Source organism: Pipra filicauda, unplaced genomic scaffold (assembly GCF_003945595.2).
Source record: "Pipra filicauda isolate LSUMZ 115617 unplaced genomic scaffold, ASM394559v2 scaffold63_size3267554_pilon, whole genome shotgun sequence".
NCBI classification, from domain to species: Eukaryota; Metazoa; Chordata; class Aves; order Passeriformes; family Pipridae; genus Pipra; species Pipra filicauda.
Window position 1 is genome coordinate 747,496 of NW_024104798.1, and position 22,178 is coordinate 769,673.

The 22,178-nt window shown below is 41.1% G+C and overlaps 1 protein-coding gene across 1 annotated transcript in view; it reads left to right on the forward strand.

The window, feature by feature from the left end:
* Window positions 1-16,737, forward strand: part of FOXP1 (forkhead box P1) — a 382,652-nt gene extending 365,915 nt beyond the window's left edge. The window contains exons 17-20 of the mRNA XM_039388350.1: window positions 1,897-1,966; window positions 3,893-3,931; window positions 5,598-5,764; window positions 11,819-16,737. Of these exons, the coding sequence (XP_039244284.1) occupies window positions 1,897-1,966; window positions 3,893-3,931; window positions 5,598-5,764; window positions 11,819-11,963 (421 nt within the window). The 3' untranslated portion in view covers window positions 11,964-16,737. The remainder of the gene's footprint in view (window positions 1-1,896; window positions 1,967-3,892; window positions 3,932-5,597; window positions 5,765-11,818) is intronic.
* The last annotated feature ends 5,441 nt before the right edge of the window (window positions 16,738-22,178 follow it).

A 22,178-nucleotide genomic window follows, 5' to 3' on the forward strand; every position in this document is an offset into this window, starting at 1 on the left:
TACCCTGACCCTGCTTGCTTGGTGTTTGTTGCATCACATGCTAGTAGCTTTTAGGTGGCAATGCATATTAACCCTCACAAACCATTTGCTTATGCTTATTGCATTTTATTTTCTTTTTCCTTTTCCCTGTATTTGATGTCTGTTCTGTCCCCGATCCCGTGTCCCTTTGTTTCCACTTCATCTCCTTTGCTGCTGCTCTTGTCCCAGGGTGCCATTCGCACCAACCTCTCACTGCATAAGTGCTTTATCAGAGTAGAGGATGAGTTTGGGTCCTTTTGGACTGTTGATGATGAAGAGTTTAAACGTGGCCGTCATATTCAACGAGGCCGTCCTCGAAAATACTGCCCTGATGAAAACTTTGGCGAGCTTGTTGCACAGTAAGAGCTTTTACTTGCTTTAATTTTTTTTTTCTGCTGTTGCTTTGCTTTGCATGATTTACCCATCTCATGTAGACTTGCATTTCACGAAATAGTGACATCACCTTTGCTGCTAAAGAAACTAAATTTTTGGTCGTTATGTGTATTTTGTGTGTCCTACTCTGATAATCCAAATGCCTGTAGTAATAACTCTACTGTGACATGTTTGTTAAAGCATTTATTTATAGAGCAATGTAGACTAAGATAATTATCCGCGCTAGCGCAGATATGCTGCTGTAGACGTGTCAGGAAGACAGATATATGCCAGGAAAGGCTTCAGATAAGTTTTAATTCTGATATTTTCCTTTGCTTTCAATTGTATGCTTTGTTTTGCAACTCTTAATCAGAAAGAGTAAGGTACTTACAAGACAGAAATGCTGAATTCACCTTAAAGAGTTTGAAAATGCAGTGAGACCGGCTGTAAAGATGATAATCAACAGGCCATCATGTGCCTACAACAACCCTGCACCAATATTCCTGGGGCTCCCAAAGCGATTTTCTTTGACCTTTACTTGAAGGCCATCTCTCCAGAACAACTGATCCTTGCTGGTTCCTCTGCAAGGGTCTCAGTTAAGACTCTGCTCACCATGATTTATTCCCACATGAAAAAAAAAAAAAATATGCCCAGTGAGCGATAAAACTTATGGGAGATTTTTTGCATTGGCACTTTTAACCCAGTTTCTATTTTGTGTTTCTTTTAATTTTTTTTTTCCCCTCTGGTGGAACCAGTGATATTTAGATGCCTCCTAAAGGGAGAGCGGATATGTTCAGCATTCATATTCCTCAAATCTGGCCCCTTACGTAAAGTTGACTGAAATAGGGGTCCAGTGTGGCACACTAGAATATTTTTTATTCAAAGAGCCTTTAGGGCAGCGTGGTGGTTTGCGTGGGCCTCCTGCCCTTGCCGCCTCCGTGCCCACGGACTGTTTGGGGCGATGGTGTGGGCAGCCCCTGGCCGTGGCCACTGCCCATTTGCAGAAATAACACGGCTCAGATCCTCTCTCACCACGGCCCCCGCTGTGCTGGGAGAGACTGCGCTGCCAGCGACTTGGAGAGTAATTTGGATGAAGCACTATTTAAAATGTCCCGTGATGCTTTTGATAGTTGCCTCCTCACGGTGGACCTTTACGTGGTAACTGGCTCCCAGACATGATGAAAATGGGAGGATTTCTCCTGAATGCAGCTAAAATGAGCAGAGATGCCAAGATGTGCTACTAACGCAGGCTAGTAGAACACATGGCGAGGTAACGTCGAGAGATAATGATGTTCCTTATTTAGTAAAGGCAAACATGATAACCATAGCTGAAAACTCAGATAATTTCTTTAAATTAAAAAAAAAAAAAGAGAAACGAAAGAGAACTCGTGTGGAAAACCAGTCTCAGCTCTAGTTTTCTGGTGTGGGAGGAAGCATTACATGCTTGAAACAGTCGCACAGAAGTTGGTTGCATTTAACTCTCCTTTTTATGTTTTTCTTATGCAGTAACCCTTCTCTTATTAAAAACATACAGACCAGCCACACCTACTGCACACCTCTCAATGCTGCTTTACAGGTAAGATTAATGACTGTAGCAAATATGCAACAGAGGCGTGTGTCTTCCCCACTCATTTCAAAATATATTAGCCTTGCTCTAATTAGATATTAAATTTTAATTCCGTTAAACTTTTTTCTTAAGTGCATAAAGCATCATAGTCCCTGGAGGCAAACACATATCAGGCTGCTTCAGCATTAGCTAGATGCTTAGCATTTTGAATATTGTGGCAAAAAAATTAAAAGTTCACTTATTAATATTTATCAGCAGTATCATAATTTCCATCCTCTTATTTCAGAATTTCACTTGAGGCAAAAATACCACAAGTGTAATTACTCTAGCACAGCTATTAATGTGCTGAATGATAGGATACTGTGGCACGTGACCTTCTATTGTTCATGGCTTTAAAGAGAAAGCAGATCATTTTTCCCCCTTTTCTTTTAAGGGCTATTTTTGCATATCTTCCTATTGTTGGTAAAAAATAAACGGTGCAATTCCTATAGAAAAAAAAAAGATAATTTTTATTGGTTTAAGCTGTAATTGTAAGACAAAAATTCTGTTTTTTCACAATGCAGAAATATACAAAGTGTCAGTGCACAGTTAATAACTTGAAACCTAAAAATGTGCATTTCTCCAGCCCTTTTTCAAGTGCTCTTTTTACCCTCTCAACAAATTCCTGAGTCTAGCTCAAAAACTCCAAGTCAAGTCACTGTTTGCTGTATAAACCAGAGATACAAATGCATTACCGTGCCCTGGATTTGCAGTGGGGTCTGTGGGTTTGTGTGTGGGTTCAAACCTGTTTTATATGGTGTGAATTAATCCAGGAGGCAACGCCCTGGTTGGTTGTTGGGAGTTGCTTCTCAAGAAGTTCACTGATGGCCATGGGTATTTGCTTGGGCAATCATGTTTTGTGGAAGGTTTAGAAGACTTCTTTTTTCACAACCAAGAAATAGATTATTTGGAGAAAAATTATATTCTGCCTTTCTTCTCAATATTTGAGTTTATGCAGTAACTCCTGGAAAGCCAAGGAAGGCATGTTTAAACGAAGCAACTGTAAATACCATTCATTAGTAACTTATTTTCCCTTGAGTCTTGTGAAGTGTGATTTTTAAAGACTGCTTTGTCTCCTGAATAGTATTAAGATTACAAGCACATTTTACATTCATGAGGCTGAAAGGCAAAAATGAAATGATCCTGCATTTCTTCACATTGTTAACTATGTGACTAATTTCAATTAATATGCTTATCATATGGAACTGTTCGTGTTTTATTTCTGAAACACGTGTCATTGTCGTCATCTCCATCCATTCTTGTCTTTTGTGATAACCTCCAAACTGTTTCCATTCCCCTCTTTTCCTGAAAGAGCCACGTCCTCTTGCTCCCCCGTAGCATCGTATGTGCTGAGAGAGGAACCTGGGCCCGATTTGCTACCGCTGTGGTCCCTCTAATAAATGGGGGTGAACAGTAATAATTCCACTGAGGCAGGTTCTCTTTTAGGGTGAAAATACAGCAGCAGGTTCCTCACTTCTCTCCCCTCCATTGGATTTTGGAGGCAAAATCCCAGTGGGTGCTCTGGTGCTGCTGGGGGTCTGGAGGAAGCCGTGCAGGTGGCGACTGCTGGGTGGGTGGTTTGGACCTTGGGCAACGAATTCCTCTGGGACGCAAGGACACTTTACCTGCCAGTGCCTACATTCAGTCTAATTAATAATTAATAAGCAGTGTTCCCCCAGCTTTTGTGGGCATCTGGGAAGACCTGCTCCTTGAACAGTGAACATCCCCTTGAGCATCCCCTTGAGCACCACAGCCGCCTCTCCGCTGGCCAGGGAATGCACAGGGGACTGTGTGCTGCCAGGCTGTGGTTTCTTTTCCTGTGGGGTGGCAGAGCTGCCCCTCTCCTTCACCCAGACCCCTCTGACATCTCCTCTATCTGTTTTCCCTCGCGGCCAGGGAGAAGAAGCAGCTCTCTCCCCCCTCTGTCTGTGGAAGGTACGGGGACTTCTGCTCTCACCACTGCTCTCTCTTCCCAGCGGGTCAACAGGGGCTCCCAAAACATCCCCCTCCCCTATTACTATCTTCATAGCAGATACTCCTTGTGTCCCACCTCTCCCCCAGTAAATTGCTTTACTGCAATTACAAGTTATCACTGTGGGTGAAGAACTTGAGTCATTATTTTGCCAAGTGCAGGAAATGTGAACCGTTTTTCGCATCCCCTAATCACAATGAGTTTGCCGGTTGTTGAATCAAGAAGATAAAAATAATCCTCCCCGTCAGAATAGCTTTTGTAATCACGTGTGACACATAGGCTACACATGGAGAGGTCAACATAAGGAAGAATAAAAGGGGCTGTGCTCCTGAAGCTGTTGTAGTGAGGGCTGGTCCTGCCCTCCCTTCCCATCCTGTCTCCCTCCACCCTGTCTCTGGCTGTGCTTGCCTGGAAAGAACTGCCGGCTCGGCAACAAGCGAGGAGTTTTGTCCCACAAATTAGGAGCAGGCTGAGAGCATTTGGTGGGGAGTACATTTGCATGGATTCCCCTCCCACAGGCAGGGTTTGCATCATGCAGACCCAGCCTGATGGATTTTTTTGCTCGGCCACTGCAGCCAGCTGACCTCCCCCAGGAGAAGGTCAAGCACTGCCGAGCCAGCGCCTGTGGTTCTCTGTCGCGGACACAGCTCAGAGAGCCATGGATGATGTCAGCCAGATCTGGCTGGGATGGGTGAAATGGTTAAATGTCCTTCCAGTCCCTGAGCGCTACAGCCTCAGACAGCCTTGCCTCCCATCCCCATGCCTCTCATTCCAGTACCTCCCATCCCCACCAGACACTGGGCTCCTCCGGGGCTTGGGGTTTCTGCGCTCCCACTGCTGCCGCGCCGGACACAGGACTGTGCCATCAACATGAGCTAATGCTGACACACAGTAAATATTAGCAGGCAGAATGGTGGGAATCAGAAGCAAAATATTTAACAGTTCATTCTCTTCCTACAAAGATTTCCATTTAGAAAGTTAACTCCAGTGTGCCTCTGCACAGTGTTTCTTTATAACAAGGAAAGATGGAAATAAAATGGTAAGATCTGTAATAGCTGAGGTAAGAGCTGAGTTGCTGAGGTTTAAAAAATTCCACATGGACTGATTCAGCTCTCAGGTATATCAGTGAACTCAGACTGATCCAGTTAGTGCTAACTGCAGCCTCACACGTGTGTCCCAAGGAAAACCAAACTCGGTGATGCTGCACTCCTGCTTGGTGCCTGCTCACTCCAGTGGGAAGGGGTTATCAGCTGAGCCAGTTCTAATTTTTTCCCAATTTCATTAAAAACAAAGCCCAAACCAAAGCCACAGAAAATACCCCGAAGCCCCAAACATAATTTTGCAAAGGGAAAATGGGGAAAGGACACTTTTTTTTTTCCAGGGGGTGTAATTGCAAATAGGAAAGCTCCTAGCCAATACAGCTATGAATGCTTAAACCCAGATGTAAACGATGTTAAATTTCCCTTGGTGGAATCAGGGTAATACCTATTAGAAAGCACAATATTTAAAAAAAAAACGTAATTGCAAATAATGTAAATGTGGAGAATATTTTGGAAGAAGTGAGCATGTTGTGCAATGTATAAAAACGTTAGTCATGTCTCTTCATGGATTTGTTTGTGTCCTTGGCAGGCTTCAATGGCTGAGAACAGTATACCTCTATACACTACTGCTTCCATGGGAAATCCCACTCTGGGCAATTTAGCCAGTGCGATGAGGGAAGAGCTCAATGGTGCAATGGAGCATACGAACAGTAACGGGAGTGACAGCAGTCCAGGACGTTCCCCTATGCAAGCGATGTGAGTACGGCACAGGCGCACGCCTGGTCCAGGTGTTGTCTTACCATCTGCTCAAGTGTGACTCAGGAGACCTTCCTGGTTCTTTCCCAAGGTTCATGGATGTAGCAGCAAGACCAGACCTCTCCATCTGAGGACATGATTGGGGTGATTGGAACATAAAAGAGCCATTTACCGGTTTCCACATAAAACTGATCAGCTCAACCCAGCCTAACAAGCACACGGGGCTGTAAATCGTTCACTTGTTTACAATTCTCTTCTTTAGACCTTGCAAAACCCCATAGGCAACTATGTTTCTTGGAGAAAAAAATGTGCTTTCTCTCCCCTTTGGTCCACGTGATGAGCACAGCCAGTGGGGCAGAGCTGGGAAATGGGCTTGTTTGGCGGGTCCGAAAAAAACCACTCAACGCACAGTGGTCTTGCTAAGCATTAACGTGAAGGTCCGTGTGATTTATAGATTGCTCTTAAAATATCAAAAGGAGAATTAATAGGGGCATTATAGCAACAGACGGCAGTGTAATGAGTGCGCCTATAACCACATGAAGTGACGGGGGCTCGCTGTCCCTGCTCAACACTAGCGGCACCCGGGCAGCGAGCTGGTGCAGGAAAGGGTAAGGCAGGAAGGGTGTGATGCCCCGATGGGTGTGTGCAGTATTTATGGGGTGATGGAGTGAGTTTGCAAAGCTGTAAACTCCCCCCTCCCCTCAGCTTACAACACCGGGTAATTGGCGGCTGGTGAGGAAGCCGCAGTTTATAAGTCCTGTCATTCTCCCAAAACTCAGCGGAGCAGTTGGGTACCTGTGAGTGACCGTGCACAGGAGCTGCACTGCCTGTCTTCCCCCTGCTCCTTAAAACAGGCTGTAAAATTACTGGCTGCCTTGCCACGGCTCACATTACACATTAAAAAGGGAACTAATTTGTAGTCTTTTACTTCAAAGTAATTTGAATAAGGGATTTACAAAAGTAAGTCTAAATCAAAAAGTAGAAAAAACATTAACCTAATACCACGATAGTAATTAGTTGTGAAACTAATTAGCATTTAATGGCAAAAAAGTTTCCCACCTGCATAATGTGTTGTCAGAGGGGAGGGGGCACGAAGGAATCTGAGGCTCTGGATACTTTGATATTGCAGCATTTTAAATCAGTGCACAAAGTGCTTTGAAAAAAAAAATCTTTAAAGATGGCAACATTCATTTTTAATTAATAATTAATTTAAACATTGTCTTTTACCATTTACTTCAAAACATTCAAATAATGTGTTTAGCTTTTCCAGTGATTGTTTGTGCAGTATTAATTATCTCTCCCAGAGTAACGTTGCATGACACACTTTCCGTCTCTCACAGACGGATTCATCTCGAGGCAGTTTTAGTCACAATTCGTTATCCTCTGCCCGTGACCACGCAGGGCCGGCGTGAAGGAGGAGTGGAGGGACATGGCTTCTCTCCAGAAACAAGACTTCTCCCAAGGGTTTCTCCTGGCCTAACAGACAGGGATGAATGTTTATGATGTTGCGTTAATCCAAGTAATTATTTTTTTGCAAGTTCAAGGCTAGTGCAGTTCATGCACTTCTCATTTCACCTAAGGTTTCCTTGTCTTTGAAGAGACTGTGAGGAGGGAAAAATAACCGAGTTGAAACAGGCTAGGACATCTTCCAGAACTGTGCATAGTTGTGGCCTTTGTTGCACTTAATAATCATCTCTTAGCACATTGATACCAAGGTGAGGGGCACAGAACAAATACTGGAGAGAGAGGAGGTCAGGGGAGTGATGCCTCATTTTCATTATACACCAGAAAATCCAATTTTCTGTTGTAATATGGAAATGATTGTTTCCTGAGTGTTTTCATTTTCTCAGAATTGATAATATATGTGTTCTCTGCTGAACATTTCTTTTTGCTTAAGTAAAATGTGGCTGGGTGATGTTCCAATACCAGCCTCGGAGCTTCCCCATTATAATGGTGTTTCTAAGTAGTTTGAAGGGATCTAAAGCCAGAGCACCATTCAAACGTCACGGGGTTTTACCCTGTTCACTAAACAAAATCACAAGTCAACAGCAAATTTCCAGACACTATGAAACCTTTAATTTTTCATGCTCCTGCTTTGTTAACAGCATTTTCATTTTTTTTCTCAGAACAGATTTCCTTGTCATAATGCAAATTATTTTTTAAACAATTTCAGTATATTAGGAGTCAAGCTTTAAACTTTATTGTAAGGTTTAAAGGACCTTGTTAACATGACAGCTAAGAAGTCTAACACTTTAGCTGAAGTCTTATTACCACTCATTCGTTTCCTTTTTATGACACATTGAACCACAGCTAGGGTGGGTTTTTTTCCCTTCTCTCTCCCTCCTTTTGAAACACTAGAAAGTAGTCGCATAATTACAGCTTGGGGACATAACACTTTCATCCTGATATGCTCCAAAGGTAGCCACAAAGCAAACTACTCCATGCTGTGTGCACCACCAGAACTCAGTGGCTTTAAACAACAGTCAGCTTTATTAAAAACTCCTCTGTTCCCAGAGTGGACAAACAAAAGAATTACTCAGATGTGAAAAGAAGGGGAATCTGTGTTCAGCAAGGTTATTTATTGTTAACCCCTTCTGGAGTCTTGGGCATCTACTTAAAAGGAATGTGCTGAATTTCTGCTGCTATAAAAACAGAAACGGGAAACCCTTTCTTTTCTTTTCCTTGTTCCCCCCACTGCTTTCTTTTTTTCTTTTTGCCTAACCCAGCATTTGCCTTTTCTGTAATTCATCAGGCTGAATTCTTTAGTCTGTAAAGGAAGTTTTCCTTCCCCAATTTGGGGGTTTGGTGAGGTGGTACATAGAGATTCAGACTTACTTGACAGGATACAAAAGTCTCCCTTTGCCTTTGAGATTATTTAAGCTTATTTATTTTTGCTCAGAAATGTTTGAGCAAAATCACAGATTTGTGAAGGTTTCTTCCTCACATGCCATTTTGTGGTTACAGCTGAGAGAGTACACAAGGAGCTGAATTTTTTGGTGTTGTTTTCCTTGCAGCTCTCTCCCTGGGGGGTGCATTACCCAGATAGCCTTGTCATTTGGGGGATGGAGGTTTGGCCAAGCTTGCTGTCTGATGTTTGTGCAACACGTGAGGTGCTGGAGGAGGCTGGTGTGGCTCTGCTCCCTGCGGCTTTGTCTCGCCTGGGGTCGAGCAGCCCTTTTCATAACTTGGTGCTTGCTTTTCTCACACCTCAAGTTTTGGTTTTTGACTTCTGGGAATCACACCAAACCTCAAAGAGAACCTCAGTTAAAACCACCTGCTTTCACCTGCTTTCATAACAAAACCAGAAGAGGGGCAGAGTTTGCTTTGGAAAGATTTGGGGACTTTAAAATGAGCTTTCACAGATTTTGGATGGTTGTGAATGCAGTGAGCACCTGTCTTAACAGCTGGCACCTGAGGTGGTGGGGATGTGTTGGGGCACTGGGCAGCCTTTGGAGGGACTCCAGTCCACGTGCCAAGGCCACCTCCTCTGCACGTGATATGTGTTCTGCTCTGCCCTTTGAAAATTTCCCATCTGTGTTTTCAAAAATAGTACTTTAAAAAAATAAATCAGCCCAGCAGCACCAGCAAAACCAGAAAGCAAAAAAGCAAGACTTTGACATTAAAACAGCAGTAAAAAAGATCACTGCCATAAAGGCCGTGAAGCACAGGCTTTATCAGGCTCTCTGTGCAGCCACTCTTTCCCCATTTTTCTTCTGTTTTTCATTTCATGTTTTCTCCCAAGTGAGGGGCCCCACAGCCTATTCATAATGTAAGTTTTTCAAGTTGCAGATAGTCAGCATGGTTTAATGTTTGCTGGGACCACGAGATGCAGGGAGGGATAGCACATGAACACCTCTGACATGACAGTCTGCTTGCAAGATATATGCTTATGCCACTTCTTAACCTCTGATACTTTCATTGTCTCCTCCCAGTCTTTTTTTTACCTTTCCTTTTTCACTAGTTAGGTCTAAACTATATGAGCAATGCTCTCTGTGTAATTTTTGCAAAAACTCTGTGACATGCAGAGGAACCTCTTTGCTCCCAGATATGTGTTGGTAGGACACAAACTAGTGAATTTGAAGGGAAAAGATGTGTGTACATGGATACTGCATCACTTCTCCCCACCGTTCCTTTGTTGGATGAGTCAGAAGGTGCAGTTAATACTTTACTATTGATCCAGCACTTTACAACTCAAGAAGTTGAAACATGCAGGGACTTGAAAGGCATTCGCAGCTCATGTTAGAAATGTCTGTAGTCAGCAAGTTAGATACTTCCTAAACTGATCCAGGCTCAAACCGAAATAAATAAATAGGGTACAAGGGTACAACTGGCTCACTCAGAGTAGGCAGAATTACCTTTGGTTTGTCCATGGATGCTGAGTACATTTTCTCTGTGCAGTGATTTATCCTCGCTGTCTGTGCATGCAGCAGAGTACAAACGGTGTTGTCCTTCTTATCCACACAAAACATAAAATACAGTGCAGCTATTTTAAATCATTTATTTTAAAACAAAGCTGTTCAAGCACAGAAAAAGTTCTTACACGGAAGGTTTGTGCTTCAGGTTCTGTTTCCATGTTGTCTACATGAAAGGGTTAAATCAACCTGCACAGCATAAAAACGAGTCTTGGAGGTGGATATCAACTCAATGAGAGACAGAGTGGGACTTGAACTCATTAACACTTTATTTTAAGGGATTGCCTACAACATCAATTATTTAGGAAGCAAACAGGGTCTCCATCGCTGTGTCACATTATTAATACTTGGTAATGTCAATAAAATCCTGCTTTCCTATAAAGTCCCACCAACAAGACACTATTGACTCACATGGCTATTTTACATTTCAAAAGCTGCCTAACAAAAAAAAAAAAAAAGGCATTAAAAAAAAAGGTAATTTGTATTTGTATAGGATTTGTTGTAAATATGATTTACGAACAACATTTTTCAATTGTTATCGTACCCGTTTTGAATGACCAAGCCCCGTTCCCCTGCGGGTTATTCATGTGCTTTGCTGTAATGAGAAATTTGGCAGATCTCATCTCTTTAGTACATCCTTGTGCCCACCGTGAGCTGGGGATCATGTTCTGCCTTGTTTACAGCTGACAGTGTTATTATTCTCGTTAGGACTGTGCTTTCTTATCATATTGTTGTGTTGAGCGAGCCTTTTCCTCTCTGTTTGTGTTTCCTGGCAGGGCTTTTCTTCCCTTATTGACAGTTTGTAAAAATATGCATTAATTTGGAGTTTAAAGCATGTATCATGGTGTCTCTTTGCTGTGTTTGCTTGAAGTTGATTAATGATAGAACCTCACTTGGGGTCGTCCTCTGGAGAGTTGTCTCACAGGTTCTGCATGTTAACGAGAGACGCTGCACACACAGCGAGCGATGATTAGCCCAGCCTGGCGGGCTGGCAGGCCGCTGCTTTCCCATCCGGATGCTTATTCCGCTTATTTATCCAAAGATCATTTTAACTTAATGTGTCAGCTGAGAGCGTTTTCTCTCGATCCCAAGACGGAAACCCTATCGAGGTGCTCCTCCCAGAGTGTTTTCCCGGGGAAGCTGAGTGCTGCCCGCCTGGCGTAGCCTTCATAGAATCCTAGAGTCATTAAGCTTGGAAAAGGGCTCTTAAGATCATCAAGTCCAGCCATTAACCCAGCACTGCCAAGCCCACCCCTAAACCATGTCCCTAAGTGCCACATCCATGAGTTTTCTTAACACTTCCATGGATAGTGACTGCACCACTGCCCTGGGCAGCCTGTTCCAATGTTTGACCACTCTTTCAGTGAGGAAATTTTTTCTTAATATCCAATCTAAAGCTCCCCTGGTGCAACTTGAGGCTATTTACTCTTGTTCTGTCAATGGCTACCTGGGAGAAAGTGCTTTGCTTGGCTTCCCTGGCTGGTGCAGAAGTTAAGGGACTCCTGCTTGGTGACCTGGAGCTCTTAGACTGGTCCCACCCAGTCTGAACCCCCCAGACCACCTTTCTCCCCAACCTACCTGTGCTGTCAAAACCATTTTTTAACGAGCAGTTTGGTGATTGACCATCTCTTTGTTTTCCCAGGCACCCCGTGCATGTCAAAGAAGAACCATTAGACCCAGATGAAAATGAAGGCCCTCTATCCTTAGTGACAACAGCCAACCACAGTCCAGATTTCGATCACGACAGAGATTATGAAGACGAACCTGTAAATGAGGACATAGAATGAGTATGTCTGACATCGTTACCCTGAGAATGAAGATTGGAAGAACACGTCAAACTTAGCTGTGAAATCTCTCCATTATTGTACAGTCTGGAGAATTCTCAGTCCACTTTGACAACTATGAAATATGTTAACTCTTAGTGCCATCAAGTATCCCATTTGGGAGTATTTTTGATTTTTCTACTTTTTGTTGAAAAAAGGAATTTGTACTCTGTGCATTGGATGGACTTGTTTGGTACTTGGGATTTTCCTCTCTTACAGTCAACATCAGTGTTGTAAATTTGCTAAACTGATTCACTTGCATTTAGCAGCCAGCTGTGGACTGCAGGTCCTGCCAATTTTGGACACTTGAGGACATCAAACTGAGCATGTACACCTGAACTGCAGATCAAGTCTTTGCCCAGATTTTAAGGATTCCAATGGACAACATATTTGCACAGTACTGCATGTTGATTATCACTGCCTTTACTCCATTTTTTTTTTGTTTGTTTTTTGGTTGGTTTCTTTTTTTTTTTTTTTTTGCTTCCATTTGGGATGGGGAAGGCCTGTGTGTGCACGTGTGTGGGTATGTGTGTGTGCGTGTGAGCGTGTATATCGGGGAGGGGTTCAAAGAAAAAATTATCCCAAACTTTTTAATGTATTGCTTTTATTCCCCCGCCCCACTTCTCCTCTACCATTTTAAGTTCTGACCTCAGGCCTCATCTGGGCCCAGGGCCTCTCAGAGGCTTCAACGTTTTCTGTACTTTGTGATGAATGTTAATAGGTGTTTTTATTATACGAAGCTGAATGTCATTGAATTGTTTGTAGTTTTTTCTGTCATTCATTCCAGTTTCCTTCAGATGCCACCATGTTTTCTTTAGCTATGGAAAACATTCCATTTCGGTGTCTCCTTTTTTGTTGTTGTTGTTTTTTGAAAAGGTCCCAAATGCTGCACGATACATGTGGAAGGGTTGTCCAACGGAGAGAGAGGAACGAAGTACTGCAAGAATGAGAATGAATGACAGATGAACATAGAAACACTGTAGGAAGCAACACAGATTCATTCCACAAAGCAGTATTTTTAATATATTTTTGTTTTGTTTGGGTTTTTTGATTTCTTTTCCTTTTTTTTTTGGCAGCAACGGTGAATATTAGCAAATGCCACAAAACTGAACAGCACAAAGAAATATATGCAGCACCAACAGAGTTCACTTTTAGTAGAGAATGAATAGTACAGTGGCAGGTTCTCGGTTGCTTAACACGAGTTCTTAATGGGTCAACAAATCTTTCTGGAATATCTGAGATTACCGAGATGGGCACCTATACATTTATTATTACAATCTTTAATTATTTTTTTTTTAGCATTTTTGCATTTGCATTTGCAAATAGTGGTTGGAAAGATGACTTCATTAAATTGTTATTGTATGTGGGTGATGTTTCACGGTTAAACATCAGTTCAGGATTGCTTGGTGGCATTAATCTGTTTGAATACAAATTAGATTTCAGATTGAACTTGTTACGGGAGTTAATAAGGACGGAGCCCCACTAATGCTAAAGTGTTAATTTTCAGCTGTGCAAATCCAGTACTGCAGTTACGATTGTTATGCAATATTACACCAGCCAGTATGGAAACCTCGCCGTAGGAGACGGGAGAGCCAGGAGAGAATTCGCGCCGGGGCTTGTTAGGGCAAAACTGGCAAAGCTCTGCGAAGCAAACACGACATACAAAATCTGTTGCGATAGGTCAGTAAACCTCGGTCACCAAACACCTACACGTTTGCATTCTGCAACCACTTTTCTGTCACTCATTTATTTATGTAGGACTGTAGCTTTTTTTTTTTTTTTTTATTATTTCAAAAAGCCTTTCAGAGCTTAATTTATATTCTTCTTTGAACCTTTTTTTTTTCCTAAAATTACCAAAGATATTACACAAAGGTAAATTATGTTCTCTGTTATATGCTTTATCTTATGAAGCCAAATATCCTCTTATTGTTGATCAAAGGAGGTTGAAGAATTCAGAGGGAAATGACAAGATGTGGGCTATTGCTAACCTGAGAGGGAAACTGCTCCTTTATTCTAGAAAATTTAGAAGGCCAAGTAGATGTCTGAACCAAAGTTGTTACTTTTTATTTGCAATTCTTTACAGTGACCAAAATGAAAGTCTGTAAAGAGGAATCGAGGAGAGCTTTTGAGGCTAAAACTAGAAATCAGTGTTACTGGTGGAGCTACGAGAAGGGAGCTGGAGAAAGCAAAGACACAGTTATTTCACGGAAAATTAGAGTATCAGATAAAGGAGACAGTTTAATAAAACACAGAAGAGAACAGAAAAGCTCCCACAATTTAACTGGACGACATAATAGTATTTCTAGAATTAAAAGAAATAATTTTTTGGTCTTTGGTTCTACAGATTGTGTGCCACTTCTGTTCCGGGACTGTGCTGGGATGACTGCTTTAATTTTGGTTGATCTTGGCACATTTGCTCAGTTTTGTTTAGTTTTTGGTCAGCATTTTTCATAAGGAAATAACACTCCTGTCCACTCATAAGCTTTGGTACAAGAAATTTTATTGGCAGTTACTTTTATAAACCTCAACTCTGCTTTCTGTTTCAAAAAGACAAGGAAAAAAAAAAAAAGAAAAAAAGGGCAGTCTGTGGTCATTTGGAAACATTTTTTTTTTTTTATTGGTTTAAATTATATCCAGGCAGCTTCGTGACGTGCCGGCGGTAGCCAGACAGGGATCATGAGAATTGAGCCCTGTGCTTCTAAACTGAGTGGTTTGCTGGTTAGTTCGGTATTCAGAAGGGGGATAAAAATCTGGTAGATTAGTTCATTCTCAGCATGTGTAGCTAGACATGAGTAAAGATAACAGCATGAGAAACTGTTAGTATGCATACCTCAGTCCAAACTGTTAGGGAATGAGTAAATAAAAAATACATTTCACTCAGTTGCACTTAGTTGTATGTCTTGCATGCTTAGTCTAAAGACTGTAGCAAAAATTAAAAAAAATAAAAAAAGAGAAAAAGAAATAAAAAATTAGAGTTTAACATATCTGGCAGGTGTTGCAGCCTTGCAGAAGAACCAACTGAAAATCTCAGGCTTTACATCAAGCAAACTTCACTATGATTTTTACAATTCTGATTCTGTATCCCTTTGGATATACAGTTGCTTCTTTAGGGAGGGGTTTATTATGTTGTACATATATATCCCACTGTGTCTGTGTGAGCCTTTGTCTTTTGGGGGGAGGGTGGGGAGGGAGGAAAAGGTGGAAAGGTCCTTTTTTTAGATATCATTCCTCAAAAGGAATAAATGCAGACCTGTTTGTCAAAACACCTTTTGCTTTTTGTGCAACTGCTTTATATTAACTATACTAAAAAAAATAGCTTTGAAAAAAAAAAACTACTGTATGTAATGGAATTGCAGAATACGCTGCACATGTATTTTATTTAGTTATCCTTGCTTTAAGAATATTGGATGACATTTGCTGACATGTGGGAGAAAATCCCTGACTTTTTTTTCAGCTTTTAAATTGTAACATAGTTGACAGATTTTTTTTTCTCCTGTTATCATTGATCGAAGCATTTTTGTACAGTTTTTGTGTTTAAGCTGGTTTTTTTGATACTTTCCCACCCCTTCTGTTATCTTACCACTGCCTTTTCTGGCTGTCTTAAACAAAGTTCATATATTTGAAAGGAAAAAAAAAATCGTTTAAAAAAAAAAATGTTTTTCTCCTGCTGCAGTAAATATTTTGCATGATGAATTCCAGGGTCACACTTTCAAAGTTTATCAGTGAAGTAGTGATTAATAATGGGGAGTGTCAAACTATTGAACTTTTTGTATAAAAAAACAAAAAAAAAACTTTACAAGGTGCCAAGATGTAAAGACAATTTGTTACATGTTTTTTTTCTCAAAGAAAAGCGTACATTATGAAAGTAGTACCATGTATCAGGTAAATCGCTGTCAGGAATGAGAGTCAAAGCCTTCCTTGTCCACAAAAAAAAAAAAAAGTTTGTAAATGTAAAACCTGTTAGGTTTCCGCATTCAACTAGAAGTGAAATGAAAAAAAAAATAAATAAAATAAAAATCAAGGCTTATGTAGAACAAGTGACCACAAAAAAAAAAAAGTTACCTTTTTTTGATTCTCACTCGCAAGAGTCCCACTGCAGGTCCTACACCTCCCCTCCCCTGGAGCTCAGCTTCAGGAAGAGACCGGGGCAGGGATGCTGGTTCTACAAATATTGCAGATCATTAGATATTTTATATATACACATACATAAATATATATATATATAAAGTTTTTTAAAATAATTTTGAACTATTGTAGTTTTCAGATCGCCAATAATCTCACGTTCATTATAGCATGGGAGAAAAAAAAAAAACCAAACGTGTTTAAACTCTTTTGGAATCCTTTGGTACCTTTGGTTAATGAACTCAGAGTGATTTTTTTAGATGTTTCAGAAGTCATTTAGTATTCTAGTCTTGCGAGGTGAATTTGCAGTTCAGGACTGCATTTTAATGGGCCCAGAACAGGCAACCAAGTATCTTCTACCCATAAGCCTTGATGAAAATGGTACAGTCCAGACTGTTAGCATGGTGCTTCGTGTGTATGTGCTGCCAGTAACAAGATTTTTTTTTTTTTTTTGATAAGGCATAAAAGAAACTCATTCCTTACATCAACTGTAATTCCATCATTCCATGTCTGTTGATACAGACAATAAAAAATGTTGTGTAGTCAGTACTAATTACTGACATTATAGCATTCTCAAATGCAATAAAAATGCTGGTTGTTCACACTGGTAATGCGAGTTGCCATGTCCGAAGTTCTTGTTTTGTTGTTCCCCCTCCCAGTGACCCTGGTGTCACATCCCATGGCCCCAGTGCTGATCCATGGAGCAGCTGGTTGCTCCTCACCCATGTCCCAGCATGTTCATGGACAGTCTCATGGTGTCCCCAACCACATCTGAGTACAAGACACTTTAATGGGGGTTTCATGGTCAGTCTGGACAAGGCAGTTGGTTGAGGCTTGAGCACACAGGAAGCCACCAGAAGGAAGACACTGTCATTGAAAGGATTCATCCACTTTTCCAAGAAAGTCCATCACTTTTATCCATTGGGGTCCCAGGGAGTTGTTAACTTGTTTCCTCACTGGATTCTGCTTCAAATCATGAAGGAGGGGGTTTGAGGCCTCGTCCTGCACCTCTTTCCCAGTGCAGTGCTGTAACAGGAACGGCACTGCTGTCTTTGGTAGGAAGGGTTGGGATCACACATTGCACCCCTCTCAAAAGGGGTTTGTAGGGTCAATCCCATGGTCCACAAAACCATGGGGAGCAAGGTCCCAAGTCGCGCTATCACCCGAGACAAACTTTGAAGGAAAAACCCATCTTCTTTATCTTTAGCATAAGCACACATTTATTTTCTTCATCAAGTTTTATAAAGAAAAATAAAATGTTTAATAACTAGCATTAGCAGCAAACTGAAATTTCAGAGGAGAGATTTTTCATGAATAATTCATTAAAATTTCACATCTGCAAGATTAGTCATCCAAATAAAATGCTAATGTCAAAAACATGCACCGTCTATAATATTCTCATCAAGAAATCTTTTTGCATATAATGATAAATGCTTAAATTAGTACAAATGATTTTATAAAAATATTCTATCATAAAATTATACCAGATTACTTTTTTTTGGGGGGGGGGGAGTACTGGGGAGTAGAACCTTTGCACACTCATTATAGTGTGTCTCCAAATGGTATTGACTGGTAGATTTTAATAATCAAAATATAGAAAATAAGATTTGGGTTTGGTTGTGTGTTGCACTTTTATCACTAGTGAGATTTTAGTGAACTGGAGAGGACTTGTGGGATTAAATTTTCCAAAGTCACAGGCAGAGGGGTTTAAACCAGAAGTTGATGTTTGGTCAGGTGTGCTCTGTATCTGTAAAATGGGGAGAGTCAGCTCCAGGTAGGGGAATTTGTCCCTGAATGAGTCCCAGCAGGGCTCTCTGTTTCTCTCTTGGAAGACAGTGTGTCCCCACACAAGTCACCAGCAGGCAGGTCCGGGGCTACAGAGCCATCACAGATGATTTGGGTTGTTTCACCTCCCTGGACATCTCATCCCAAAAAGATGTCTCAGGGACCCAAATGTGTTTTGTCACCTACCGACTGTCCATGGCCTCTGGTTTAAGGGGAGCTGCCATGTGCACGTCTGTGCTGAGGAGCTGGCGCTGAGCTGAGGAGCAGGACCAGGCTCTTGCCCTCCTGCCCCAGTCTGCTGCCTGCAGCAGCGGATGGGAGCCTGGCTCGTGGCCACCTTTTGTATCATCTCTGTGTTATTAATCACATTTCTTCTCCCTGGCTGCTCCATCGCAGAACATCACACAGTGCCTTCCTACTCCACCAGCTGGGAAAGACCTTTTCCAGTCAGAAACGCTGTTTTCCACCACAGCTGAAAAGCACTTTTATGGACAGTGGTGAGGCAATGAGTCTCTGAGGAATTTCCAAGGAAAACCGGAGCCAGTGAGTAGTTTTTCTGGCTTTCTCCTGTCCCAGAGGGAAATGCTCAGGAGCTGGAGGCCCGGGAGGACATGGCAGCCGATGTGCTCCATGCACACCCAGCTGCTCCCCTGCAGATGATTCCATTGGTGACATTTAACTTGGGCTGTGATCACAGAGTCTGACAAACTTCACATTATTGGACTAATTTAAAGGACTGGAAATTCCTGGTGCCACTCACTCACAAGCAGACAAACAAACACACCTTTCTTCACAACAAGGTATAATTAGCCCTTCTTGACCTATCAATCAGGCTCCGGTCTACAATGATGATGTTAAATGTTTGGTTAATGGGGCGTTAATCAAGGCTATCTTTCATCCTCATCATCATTTCATCATCATCAGTGGTTAATTCTGCCAGGTTGAAGCTCTCCTCATCCTCACATTGCCACCATCCTCCCCAGCAGCCATGACCAAGGTGGTGGGACAAGGCCCTCGTGTGTTTGCAGCCTCCACAATGTTTACAATCAGTTTTGCCCCAAATCCCAAAGCTGTGGCATAATAAAGTCCTTTCTTTACCTTGTTAGGTATCTTCAAAGCACATGAGCTAGAAATGCTAAACAACATCACCTTGGGGTATTTACAAAAAATAACCCCTCCTTTATATTCTACAGGAATGTTTCTGTCAGCCTCAGGGAAGAGGGAAAAAAATACCTCATTTTGTGCCATTTTGTCTGTATTTATTTAGAGGAGTCCAGTGACCATTTTTTATGCCTCTCAGAAGCCTGAAAAACATTTTTTTTCTTTAAGTTATAATGTTAATTTGAAGGTAACCGTCCTTTCAAGGATTAATTCTAGCCAAAGCAATAACCATTATTTACCAGAGTTTGACATTTTTATCACTCATCATATTAGCAAATTTCCATTGAAAATGCTAAAATGGTTCGTCATAAGGCACATAACTGCTTTGGCTGTAAAAATGACCAACACAAGTGCCTGTACTCAAACATTAAATTATACTGTAATTAATAAAGACAGTTAAACTGTCTACTAGCAACAGCAATTTAGGTAACCACATTTGATCGGCTATAAATTGTAACTACATTAAAATTCCAGAAATATTAGCAATATGGATTACTTGATGGAAATAGGTGCTGATCACCAACACTCCTATTTTACAACGGAAGCACAGGTCATGTTGGCCACAAAACTGTGGGCGAAGATCAAGGCTGAGTACTTTTAATCTTGTGAAACAAGCAATTACAAATAGTTGCATCGATTTGTTAAAAAGCTTTGGGTGACATAAATTGTTTCCTGTTTAGCTTATTGCTCTGATACATAAATGTCACTGGGTATAATATTAATTAGGGTCACAGAACAACAAGGGTCGGGTGATATAGTGTACGATCCGGGATGTGTCAATCCTTTGTGGAGGCAAGAAAAGCTCCGGCCCCTTCGCACTGCCGCGCTCAACGCCTCGTTTTATGTGATGACAAAAGAAAGTAAAGGAAACTATATTTTAATATGTGAAGTAATTACTTTAGTACTAGTATAATTTTATAGTTTAGGATAAATTACAGTGTTTTCATTCTCCTGCGCTTGCCACATAACATAAAAATCCACATACAGCATCAATAAAATAGAATACTGTTTATAAAGGCTTTCTGCTGCACAAGACCAACACTGTTCCTCCTAGCAGATGGAAACTAAGCACACATTTCAGTCTGGTGTGTGTTTCTACACTTAATTTTTTTTTTTTTTAACCAAAAAATGGGCTGTGCAGGTTATTTACTTAACATAAATCAAATGTATCATATACACTGTTTCTTTGGATTGGCATCCGACTTAGAAAAATACAGTAAGATCCTGAAAAATCTGGAGAAAATTTATTAAATATGATTTTTACTGTAATAGAATATTAATGTAACCCAATGCTCATTTCCCATTAAGTTGATCCCTTTTTAATACACACATGCTTTTTATTATTTTGCACTCATGCGAAAATTCCACATTCAGAGAGTTTCCATCTCCTTAGGAATGTCTCTGGCAAAGGCACAGTAAGAAATCTTGCACTGAAAAAAAAATAAATAAAAAATAGACGGCAAATATCGACCGATAAGATGTGGCGAAGTGCTGATGAACTGAAGCAAAAGCCAATGATATAATAAAGGGTAAAAAGGCATTCAGCACTGCGAGGGGAAGAGGAGAAACAATTACACTTTAAACCCCTCCTTCTCGCTGCCACTGTACCACAGTGCAGATGAAAATGTTTGATTTGCAACATAAAAGATTCATTAATTACCACTTGAATATTTAAAGCTATTTTGCAGACTAACAGAGGTAGATAAAGCACTGAATTAAAACCCCTAATAAAATTGTAAAAATATTTCTGCAAGTTTACCAGCGTCGCAATTCCTCCCGGTTTAGGGAGCCAGGCTTGGCTTGTTCAGGAAGGAATTATTTCATTTTTGAGTGGGTATTTGAGGTAAGATGGTGCGACTGCACAGTGCTATTTGTCTCTCATTTTCAGATGTTTACCAAATACTTAGTTGGATGCTCTCCCTTCACACGTGGTTGCCCTTCATGGTAGAAGGGGCTTTACAAAACAATGCAGTGGACGGTGAGTGTGGTTGAGCCATACATTCATTTTAATACATTTCCATATATAGCAAAAACACATCTAGTCATAACTCTGGTCTAATGCTGTCTTTGATATGAGGTAGTGGGGGAAAAAAATCTGTTAATCCTGTTATAATTACCCTTGTTAGACTTAAAAAAAAAAAATATTTGGAAGAGCATCCTCTTTTGCAAGGGTGGAGAACTCCTGCCCATGGCAGGAATGGGTATCATGGAGAGCATCTCTGTAACCTTGTGGTACCCCCCGAATTTGCCCCATGGAGGCTGAGCTGTTACCTCTGGGTTTACAGAATATTTTGTTGAAATTTGCAGATTATAAAAAGCGAATCATGTGCACACACCCTGAATGCACAGTGTAACTCAAATAAAAAATTAAGGATATATATTTCTTTGCACAACTCCTGCCTGTGGGCAGTGCAGCCTCAAAGTGCTGCGAGCTCCTCACCAGGCATTGCAAACCTTGGTGGCTCAGGAGCTGAATCTGACACATGACAATCGCATACGTTGATTTTTACCTGTTTGCATTCAGTTGACAGATTTTTTTTTTAAAAACAGAACACTTTCTATTTTTAAACAAGTGACTATTTGAAATCCACCACAGTGCAGCGAGGGCTTGATTGCAGGCTGAGGGTTGAAAGATACAGCAACAGCTCTTTTAACAGTATGTTAACGATGATGAGTAGAGCCAAAGTGTATGGATTTAATAAGAGAAAAACAGTTACAGTTCTTTCTCATTGACATTAATTTATGCAGTTGGCCGATGAAATTAAAAAAAAATGTCCAGTTTATATTTGGATACACCCTTTATACAACTGTTCCTGTTGCAATTGTTTAGTGTCCGCTCCAATTAAAAGGATTTTGAAATTATTCTACTGTAAGGGACTCCTGTCACAGGCACCTCTGTCTGCCATCACCTGGGTTCCACCTTCACCAGCAAACCATAATATCCAGGGCAGTCACTCCCAGTCCTGCCAGAAAGGAAAGGGCGTACTCAAAATATTTCAGGCCTTGCCCTTGCTTATTGTTTTTGGAAAGTCCTTTGTTTTCTTCTTTTGGTTTTGTTTTTGTTTTTTTGGTGTTTTTTTTTTGGTTCAACCCACTTGCTAATGTTCATTT